The sequence below is a fragment of the Dinoponera quadriceps genome, unplaced genomic scaffold (genome assembly GCF_001313825.1).
Source record: "Dinoponera quadriceps isolate SergipeBrazil2010 unplaced genomic scaffold, ASM131382v1 scaffold1565, whole genome shotgun sequence".
NCBI lineage: Eukaryota > Metazoa > Arthropoda > Insecta > Hymenoptera > Formicidae > Dinoponera > Dinoponera quadriceps.
The window spans coordinates 2,982,989-2,994,050 of NW_014556124.1; the positions used below are offsets into that span (position 1 = coordinate 2,982,989).

The window sequence follows — 11,062 nt, forward strand, 5'->3', positions numbered from 1 at the left end:
TGGGAATAGCAAAGTAGGTCGCGCGGATTCGTTTTTCGGTTGAACAAAGTCGAAAAAAATTGACGATAACTGGATCAAAATAAGACCGAATTGGACACAAACGACAGATACTAAAAATAAAACAACGCTGATATTTAATGACTATAATTTTGCTATGCGGTATATAACTCGTTCTTCTAACTATGTTAACAATTACTTGAAAATTATTTAATTAATTGCAAGTAAAAAACTTATATATATTTTATAAGATGTTCCACGGATTTGACTTTTTTTATACACCTTGTACATTATACTAATATTATTATAACAATAATGGTCATTAATTAATAATAATTAATTAATGATAATTGATAATAGATATCGAATAATTTCATTTTACTTGTGAGCCAAATCGCATAACATCTTGAAATATTTCCATATTTTTTTATGATAGCAATTTCGTTCTTGTCCTTCATCTTGTTGTATATGTGTTGAAGATCTTCCAGTAAAATCTTGATCTGTAATTTCAACAACTTATTTTATAGAAAATTATTATATATAAAACGTTATTTTTAATATAGTTATTTACATGAGCAAGCATGATAAAAAATCAACTAATTAACTTACGGTTATCATGTTCATCCGAAAGGAGGAGTATTGAATCACGGAATCCATAAAAATGGACATGGAAGAGAGCACTTTGACGATAATGTCTGGAGTACATTCTATAGTGATAAACGTTGTAAACTACAATCAACAAATGTTTTTTTCGAAAAGATTGAGCTAGAGAGCATTTGCGATTAATAAATTACGAATTATGTAAAATACATCGCATTTTGTATACAGTTATTATTTAATTTAGTTAACATTTAAACAAAGCTGGACACATAATTGCGATATAAAAAGTCGTAATATATTAATAACGAACGTTGCGTTAATTCTTATATTTAAAATGCACAAAAATGAAGAAACTCGCAGTTAACCGCAATATAACAACTTATTATGCAGTGATACTACTTCAACATTATGCCATACGTGACACATGACGGCGACCAACAATATAGTGAAGAATAATATGTATTGAAGTTGAGCAATTCTCGTTTGCCGATAAGGCCACAGGCCAGTAGCTAGTAGAAGATTTTTACTGATACTAAAATACTGAACCTCGATACTGATCATCTTTATTCGACGTTTGATATGCATTTGACCGCGGAAGATTCGATAGGATGTGTTCGTCCCTTCCTATCTTCCAACGATCGATTAGGTAATTTGCCCACTTTAGTATCAAATTGAATAGAAATTAGTCGAGTTAGTGTAAATACGATAATGATTCGTGTAAAATGCCACCGTGAGAATTCGACAACTGTATTTCACAAATATTATCGGGAAGTAGCACGCAATTCAACGATCAATTTCTCAGAGAGACAAATTCTTTCAGGTGTTATCGTCTCATAAAATAATGACTTTTACGGGAGATCTTATCCCGCGAGGACCGCGCAAGCGTACTTATATTTCTTCACTATTTCTTCACTATTTCACGTGTTTCATTCTAACACGAACACTTGTACGTTACGTTTCATTCAAACTCAGCCTTTGATGCTGATACATCTGCAGAAACATGCAGTCATCTGTCGCGATAATACTTAGAAAGTTTATGTACCTGTATATTTCCTTGTCTTGCCGAAGAATATGATTTACTGTATATCGTGCGACGCAGCAAATGGATGTTATAATCTAGAGTGGAATAAACAAGGCAGCAAAATCTCTAAGTAAGTTTACATCCGATAATTAAAAATCAAGGTATAGTAAATAAATCTTTGAATTTAACTATCTTAATTTTAATTATTTTAATATTTTATTTCTCTAATTAATGGACTGCTTCGTTGGTAGATCACCGCTTCATCGTCGCGTCGAATAGATAAAGGTGAAATAAGATATCGAAGCGCTCATCAGCTGCAAAAAGACGCGTTTCCTTAATGATTTCGCTCTTACAACATACGAGAGTATTTATTCCAAAATTTTTACTACAATTTTCAGATTAATAATTCCAATTTAAAGAGAATTTTTTTTCATCATAAAATAAGTCGTACACTCACACATATAATAAGCAAACAGGATGTTTCAATGACTTTTGACACCTCTAATAGAAATTTAATACTGGTAAATTAGTTAATTAATTAATTGCTGCGCAATATTTCTAATATTAGTGGCTAGTAATTCTGAATACTTAAATTACAGTCACTAATACTTTAAATTAATTTGATAATGTTTCACATTAATGATTAATATTTAATAATAATAATTATTACTATAATTTGTGATTCTATAATATTTCTTACATCGTAAAATATTACCATTTTTCATACATTTTTAGAATACGTTGCGAACTTATCTGCGATGTTCTATTTACTTTTTAAATATTATAAACATATTCTGGAAGTAACATCTGCATTTTTGCAAAAATAATTACAAATTTTTGATAACCAAAAAAATAATTAAATTTTCTTATGTCTGATATAAATTGTTTTATAATTTGTGTTTTACAAAGTAACTTATCGATTGCTCTAAAATTCACTATAATCTATAATTCAAATCCAAAATTAATCATGTAACTGGTTTACAAATATATAATATATATTACATTGTAATATATATTTCGTTTACAAATATGTATTATATATTTCGTTGCATACCGATAGTTCTTGTGCTGTTTCCAATATTTGCCAGCATTATAATGTTTATTAAACAATATAAGTCCATTAAAATGTTTACTGAACGATATAATTATATATTATAAACATCCACAAGATATTATAGTGGGTATCAGAAATTCCCGTTCGATCATTAAGGTAAAACAACGCTGACCACGAAACGCTGTGCGAAAAGACTAAGTGGTCGTTATAGAATCGGAAAATTTACTGTAAATTTTTTTAATTTAAAATAAATTTCAATTAAAGTAGCTCTCAATATTAAATTTCCATAAAAGATCACAACGAATACTCATGATATTGCAGTAACATTTTGAAACAAAAGACTTTTTTCACTATTTTCCGACGACACTGTGCGTAATCTTTTCTTACCGACGTGAAACCTTTCAAGGATCCTGCAAAAAGACTACCGAGCTGCAAATAATACGCCTTATTGCCCCTTTGCAGCATGAATAGTATCATCTTCTGCATTTGTAAGGGAGTTACATACCACCGTATTTTGTACCTACAAAGTAATGATAGAATTGTAGAATTAGCAATAGCAGAATAATACAAGCCTTCCTCAGAATGTAACTTTTTCGTTAAACGAAGATTATGATCTTTAAAATTCCGCTTTATTCTTGCTTCTATATATATATTTACAAAAATATTCCGTTTTTAGCCCGCGAAAACTATTAGTTTGAGTAGTGAAAGCGATTGGACTAAATGAATATGCCCTCGTTTTTATGTCGTGTTTCTTTCCGTATTGAAACGAAACTGAGAAAAAAAGAAACATATTAACGTGACGTCATTCATTATCTGGAGTCAAAGTATTGTAGACGAGCGCTGTACTTAAAAATATGGGTGGTTCCCGTTAGTGCACATCCACTCACATCGACCGGCGACTTGAGTCTTTCCGCTGGACCACCAATTAGAAAAGTTTATATTAAATTATTATTCAGTCACTTTATATATAAGTCAATCATTTATGTGGGTTTTTCGGAGCCCGCTTCAAAAATATTCATGTATATTCGCGTGAATTCATAATCACTTATATTCTCTCACTTAACAAACCGCGCATGCCTGAGATAACAAGACACGAATATAAAAATGATAGAACCAGTTAGAAACGTGTAAAACACGTGTAAAACATATGAGGAGTAAAAACGGTGAAATATTTTTGTATGAACTGTTAATATCAACGTTTTAATAGTCCGCGCACGAATTTGCGAGTAAAAATCAAGTAAAAGTCTCTTACACGCTGGCGAACACATGATCATTGTGATCTGTGACTTGTTGAGCGACATTGTTACCCATGAACATGTACAGGTACTGACAAAATAAGAATATAATTTGTATGACCAGTTCTTCAATGTCAAATGTTTGACTAATGGATGACAATATCAAAAAGATCTGAAAGACACCGTATATTTTTGCATTAATATACTTTTTAACATTTACATGCAATGGTATGTATTTTTTTGTTAAACAACGCTCACTCGTAGTAGATTAAGACTCGTAGAGATTACACCAGCGCCTATCAGTAAGAAGAACGATAACGAGAATATGGACATTAGACATTCGGCAAACCTTCAAAAGGTAAAAGCGTACATCTTTCTCTCTCATTCTTTTCCTCCCACTTCCTCTCTCTCTCTCTCTCTCTCTCTCTCTCTCTCTCTCTCTCTCTCTTTTTCTCATTGCACACGTTTTAGCATATAATTGGATTAATACCAACTGTAAAGTTTTGCGATGAATATCTACTGCGTAAATTAATCCTTCGTAGGGCGAGTTTTTGTTCCGCGGATTCGTTGGTCGCATCACGTTCAGCTTCATCACGTGCCGGATGCGATAACTGTAAACAATTTGAGAAACAATTTCGATGATGATATCTTGAATTAACGCACTTATGTGAGATACGACTGCTTATTAGTAGCGGCACTAGTTAACTATTTATTAAATGGTGGAAGTAAAGTTTTGTGTACAATATTCGAACTAAATTGCAACGTATGCAATATAAGTCCGCATATATAGCATATATTTTATACTCTTCTCCAATATTTTTAGCCGTATAAGACTTTACACGGCCGCTGGATTTTTGTAAATGGCAGACGTGATTTTAAATTTTCCTTCACAAATGCGAAGCTTATCCATCACCTGAATCCTGAATATTTCGTGAATAGGTTGATCGTATGCTAACAACATCATCCGGTGTTAAATGTCGCAAAATAGGCTATACAAACTACCTCGTTGATGGTCGAATATCAGTCAAATTAAGTAATAAAACGTCATATCGTAACAATTAAATTATCTTTTCCGTGAGATATATATGTTAATATATATAGCGCATACTTATATATTTTTCTGCTGCATTTTTGAATGAGTACTAATTCACGTACCGAAGTTCTCGCGAACATTGTCTATTATAACTATACTAAGGAAAAGATTTCTTCAAATTTAATAAATTGTATTGCATCCAAATAAATATGATTATTGGCATGCTCCAAAGAAACTAATGTTTCGATTAATTTTCCACGAATATCTAAATTTATCTTAAATAAAAAATGTGTAATAAACTAAATATAATTTTCTTACAAAGAAATAATTTTGTTGCATTTTACATATTTATTATAACCAAATAATGTTTTATTTTGTTAAAAGATATTTCAAACAATAGCGTTCTTTCTGTTAGATAATAGAGTTTTCTTGAATGAGACGATAACATTTTTACTCCAACAAATATTATTTCGTATAAGTATATGCTGCTTCTATGAAATAAATTTTAGTGAATTAAATAGGAATACTAAATCTAAAGAAATCTTTTTCTCTGCATATTGTACCCATTTTTGTTCACAAATAAATAGTTCGTATTTTACCTTGCAATTCTAAACATCCCACAAATATATTGACCATATGATAACAGTATTGTCCCAGTGCTGAGCATCGTGAAGCAGCATATGTAAAGGGCCGCGTTTGCGTGCAGCAGAATTAAGTAGAAATATTTCTCTTTATCGGCGCAGTATTCACTCATAAATTGTAGCATGTTAATCGGTCGAGTCTTGTTTGAGGACAGAATTATACCGAGAATACGTTGCCAAAATTGCAATAGAAAAGTAACAGATATACCACATGCTATAAAAACTGTAAAGAAAGGGAAAATAATGCGGAACGCTTTGCGAAAATTCGATATATATGTTACAAACACAATATAAGATTTGAAAATAAATATGAGAAATAAAACTTGAACTTCATTAGTTTTAAATTGTTAATAATACATTTGTTGAGTTTAAATCTAACGTATGAATCACGTCTTAGAGAAACCATAACTTGTTACCTCACCTGTTAATATAACAGTATAACATTTTGTCTTGCTTCCGTATTCATCCATGATAGCAATTTCGTTCTCGTCTTTTAATTCGTCATAGTTACGCTGAATTTGTTCGATCAGGGATTTCACCTGTTGTTTTAATCTTAATTCTTAAATCTGTTACTCCATATCTTAATTTTTAGCACTAATGTTTGAGCTTTTGACTCTTTTTAAACACATTGTCGTTTACAAAGCGTTTAAAAAAGAAAAACATTTATAAAATATAAAAATGAAAAACTAAAAAATTTTTAAAATGAAAAACTATAAAAATTAAAGAAGAAAAACATTTATAAAACTTCAAAAATTATTTGTCTTTTCGAATACAAAGTATTTAATTATCATTAACTCACTCCTTCGTTGTTGACGTAAAACGAAGCGTAATTTATCACGCAGGTAGTTAAAAAAAATACAGTGAAGAGAATTTTTAGAACTAGGTCCATCGTACATTTTGAAGTAAAAATCACGCCAATCTATGCACGTAACAACTTATGTCTTATAATTCTTGTGCATACGTGCGTGCGTGCGTGCATGCGTGCATGCGAGGACGCACGCGCGCGCGCGTGTGTTTGTGCTATAAATTTTGTTTCCTATTTTATATTTTATATAATATATATAATATATATAATTATATAACATATATTTTATATTTTATATAAAAAGTTAGGGACCCGGGAAAAATTTGATATCTAATTATATATAATTGTATTAAATTACATATAACTATGGTATATGCAAGATCTATTGATCTTATTTATATGTGATTTTATCAAGATATATATAACTCCATATCAGTTTATATCTAATATTGTTATTTGTTTTTTTTTATTTTTTATTACTTTTTTATTGTTATTTTTTTTGTTCATTTGCGTTTTATTCCCATGTTATAATTATATGCGATCTAATCAGACATAATCAAGAAAAATTTATCTGTTTTATATATATGATTAGATCAGGTTAAAATCCTTATATAATTAGATCTAAACTTACCCCGGAACAAAAAGCTTTTTATCTAAGAAGAAGAATCGAGAAATTAAAAATGTTATTATTTTAACGTGAATCCTAATAAAAGTTTCTATGGATTTGACTGCAAAGCAAATTAACGTGTAATAACTGTAGTACAAAACAATCAACATACTTGAGATAGAATAAAAGTCGTCAGAATGCCAAAAAGCAGACCGAACTGCAATGAAACAAGTTTCGATTGCTGATAGGGCCACAAGCCGAGTATAAGCAGGAGAATACGATTCAGACTGAGATGCGTTTGAACGTACTGCGTGTAAATCATCCCTGCACGAGCATCGAGACCCGCTTGACGCCGAATACATCGAGGAAGGTTTGCTTGCCTCCACCCCCTTGTGTGAGTAGGATGATTATCTTATAACTTACCTCTTATTGAGCGTACATTCTAGCATAATGTAGCCAATGTTTTAAATAACGCGAAATGAGAACAAAATGACCGCGAAATAACACCGTGAAAACGCAATGTTTATTTCGCCATTGTTTTTGATGCTATATCTGCGATTAAGCGATTTTCCGGAGGAAAATATTTTTCCAGATATTTCCTTGCTATGACATAAGGGCTCTCACGAAATATCCTGTCCCACACGCAAACATATTTCTGTTCTTCGTAGTTTAATGTGTTTCATTCTAACACGAGCGCTTATACTCGTACGTTACGTTTCATCTCTGAACTCTATTCATCGTGTTTGGCTCTCGATGTTGATATATCACCTCACGTTACAGCAGTAAGTCTTCAGAAAATTTATGTATCTGAAAATTTATGTTCCTGCATCTTTTTAAAACATATAAAATAAAATAATTCGCGGCATATCAGGATATCTTTTCGTTGACATAGCAATTTCTTGTAATGAGATAAATAAGCCAACCACGGCCACCTCGGTTATATTCCATACCTAGGAATAGTAATGAAAAATAGCGTAGATTTAATTCTTTTAGCAAATTTCTATTTAGATACGTTGCTGAGAGATTACATTGATACTGTATATCTCTATTAGGGTTGCGTTGAATAAATAACGGTGAAATAAGATATCGTGGCGATCAGCGGCTGCAATGAGATATTCATTCCCTTAATGAATGCACGTTTAAAATATGAGACTATTCATTCCAAAAAGTTGATAATAATTTTCAGGGAGTGTCTCTACTTTAAACGGCTGATCTCAAGGCTATTTCCAAAAATTTTTTTGTATAAAATGAATGCACTTATAATATTTAAGTTTTATACATCTTTTATCTTTAAAATAATTTAGGTTTATTATGTTTTATGCATATAATAAAAGAAAATATAATTGATTAAATATAAGCTGTTGAGACGATTCTGTTCGCATTGCCCTAAAGTTTGTACTTTTTCTATTGATCTGAAACAAACAACCTAAAATTAATTTTAATCTTTATAAATTCGGTTATGTTTTGTACCTCATTAAATAATCGAACTCTAATGTTAATATAATGATTAATAAGGAGACATGCAAAATAGGTCAAATTTGATCGAATTCTCTGCTGTAAGAAACACAAATTTGAAAATATTATAAAAGTGATAAATGACCTACACTGCTGTTATATGGCTATATATCATCAAAGTTAGAGTTTAGAAAATGTTAATTAACTTTGGATATGATGTATAAATCGCGTTAAGAAAATCATAAACATGTCGCCTCATCTGTGAGTACAGCGGAATAATATTTTACCTTATTCCCGTACTCGTTACAATTTAAAATGGAATAAACAAGTCAACATTTAGTTTACCAAATATGTTTACATTTGACAGTTAAAAACCGGTATAATAAATAAATCTTTGGATATAAATTTTAATTATTTTAATATTTTATTTCTCTTATTAATAAACTACGTCGTTGGTAGATCCCCGCTTCATTGTCGCGTCGAATAGATAAAGGTGAAATAAGATATCGAAGCGCTCATCAGCTGCAAAGAAACGCGTTCCAATAATGATTTCGCTCTTACAACATACGAGGCTATTAATTCCAAAATTTTGACAAAAATTTTCAGATTAATAATTTCAGTTTGAAGATATTTTTTTCCTGTTATAAAATTAGTCATATACGCACATATATAATGAGCAAACAAGATATTTCGGCGACTTTTGACACTTCTTATAGAAATTTAATAGTGGTAAATTAATTAATTAATTGCTGCGCATTATTTCTAATATTAGTGGCTAGTAATTTTGAATACTTAAATTATATGGTTACGAATATTTTTAATTAATTAATTTAGTAACGTTTTATATAATTATAAATATTGATTTATTATTTATGTTTTACAAAGTAACTTATCGATTGCTCTGAAATTCACTATGATCTATAATTCAAATAAAAAATTAATCATATAACTGGATTACAAATATGTACTATATATTTCGTTGCATACTAATAGTTCTTGCGATATTTCCAATATTTGCCAATATTATAAAATTTATTGAACGATATAAGTCCATTATAATGTTTATTGAACGAAATAATAATATATTATAAACATAATTCTTTAAGATATCATAGTTGGTATCAAAAATTCCCCTTCGATCATGCATTAAAGTAACGCTGACAACGAAACGCGAAATGCGAAAAGAATAAATGGTTGTTATACAATAGGAAAAATTATTGTACATTTTTTTAAATTTAAAATAAATTTAATTTGAAGTAACTCAATATTAAATTTCTATAAAGGATCACAACGAATATTCGCGAAATTACTTTCATAGACTTGATAGATATATCGATAGAATTTTTAGTTATTAATAAAAAATTCCATCGATACTAGAATTATCTGTTTAATACGAGAAACATTTTGAAATAAAAGACTTATTTTACTATTTTCCGACGACACTGCGGGTAATATTTTCTTACCGACGTGAAACCTTTCAAAGATACTGCAAAAAGACTACCGAGCTGCAAATAATAGGTCTTACTGCCTCTTTGCAGCATGAAAAGTACCATCTTCTGTATTTGTAAGGGAGTTACGTACCACTGTATTTCGTACCTACAAAATGATGATAGAATTAGCAATAGCAAAATGATACAAGCCTTCAACAGAATGTGACTTTTTCGCTTAACGAAGATTATCGTCTTAAAAACTCCACATTATTCTCGCTACTATATATATATATATATATATATATACATATATACAAAAATATTTCCGTTTTCAGCCCGCAAAAATTGTTAGTTTGAATAGTGAAAGCGATTGGACTAAATGAATATGCCTCCGTTTTTATATCGCGTTTCTTTCCGTATTGAAACGAAACTGAGTAAAAAAGAAACATGTTAACGTGCCGTCATTCATTATCTGGAGTCAAAGTATTGAAGACGAGCGCTGTCCTTAAAAATATAGGTGGGTCCCATTAGCGCACATCCACTTAAATTGACCGGTGACTGGAGTTTTCCGCTGGACCACCAATTAGAAAAGTTCATATTAAATTATTATTCAGTCAGTTCATATATAAGTCAATCATTTATGTGGGTTTTTCAGAGCCCGGTTCAAAAATATTCATGTATATCCGCGTGTATTTATATTCACTTATATTCTTTTACTTAACAGACCGCGCATGTCTGAGATAACAAGGCACGAATATAAAAATGATAGAACGAGTTAGAAACGTGTAAAGTACAGGTCATATGAGGAATAAAAACGCTGAAATATTTTTGTATGGTCTGTTAATATCAACGTTTGAATAGTCCGCGCACGAATTTGCGAGTAAAAGTCAAGTAAAAGTCTCTTACACGCTGGCGAACACATGATCATTGTGATCTGTGACTTGTTGACCGACATTGTTAACCATGAACATGTACATGTACTGATAAGATAAGATTGTAATCTGTATAATCAGTCCTTCAATGTCAAATGTTCGACTAACGGATGACACTATCAAAAAAATCTGAAAGACACAGAATATTTTTGGGTTAGTATATTTTTTAGCATTTGCACGCGAAGGTATGTATTTTTTTATTAAACAACACTCACTCGCAGTAGATTAAGACTTGTAGCGATTACACCAACG

General features: G+C 30.6%; 2 protein-coding genes across 2 annotated transcripts; both read right to left on the reverse strand.

The window, feature by feature from the left end:
* Positions 1–1,878: 1,878 nt before the first annotated feature.
* LOC106746678 lies at positions 1,879–7,315 on the reverse strand. The gene is made up of 5 exons (XM_014623476.1): positions 7,166–7,315; positions 5,998–6,120; positions 3,925–4,079; positions 3,060–3,192; positions 1,879–1,932 (listed from the first exon to the last, which is right to left on the reverse strand). Exons 1-5 carry the CDS (start codon positions 7,313–7,315, stop codon positions 1,879–1,881), a joined length of 615 nt encoding a protein of 204 aa, XP_014478962.1.
* A 1,601-nt stretch (positions 7,316–8,916) lies between these two features.
* Positions 8,917–10,852, reverse strand: LOC106746679. The gene is made up of 3 exons (XM_014623478.1): positions 10,785–10,852; positions 9,912–10,044; positions 8,917–8,970 (listed from the first exon to the last, which is right to left on the reverse strand). Exons 1-3 carry the CDS (start codon positions 10,847–10,849, stop codon positions 8,917–8,919), a joined length of 252 nt encoding a protein of 83 aa, XP_014478964.1. The 5' UTR covers positions 10,850–10,852.
* Between the last annotated feature and the right edge of the window lie 210 nt (positions 10,853–11,062).

Excerpts from the sequence above, each read along its gene's own strand:
- LOC106746678 (XM_014623476.1), bottom strand. The coding sequence starts at position 7,315 with ATGATTTACACGCAGTACGTTCAAACGCATCTCAGTCTGAATCGTATT. Across the intron at positions 6,121-7,165 it reads CGACTTTTATTCTATCTCAA|GTGAAATCCCTGATCGAACA; the intron begins GTATGTTGATTG and ends TTAAAACAACAG. Across the intron at positions 4,080-5,997 it reads CTGTTATATTAACAGGTGAG|ATCTTTTTGATATTGTCATC; the intron begins GTAACAAGTTAT and ends GGTGTCTTTCAG.
- LOC106746679 (XM_014623478.1), bottom strand. The coding sequence starts at position 10,849 with ATGTTCATGGTTAACAATGTCGGTCAACAAGTCACAGATCACAATGAT. Across the intron at positions 10,045-10,784 it reads GATCATGTGTTCGCCAGCGT|GTACGAAATACAGTGGTACG; the intron begins GTAAGAGACTTT and ends ATCATTTTGTAG. Across the intron at positions 8,971-9,911 it reads CTTTGAAAGGTTTCACGTCG|CTGATGAGCGCTTCGATATC; the intron begins GTAAGAAAATAT and ends GTTTCTTTGCAG.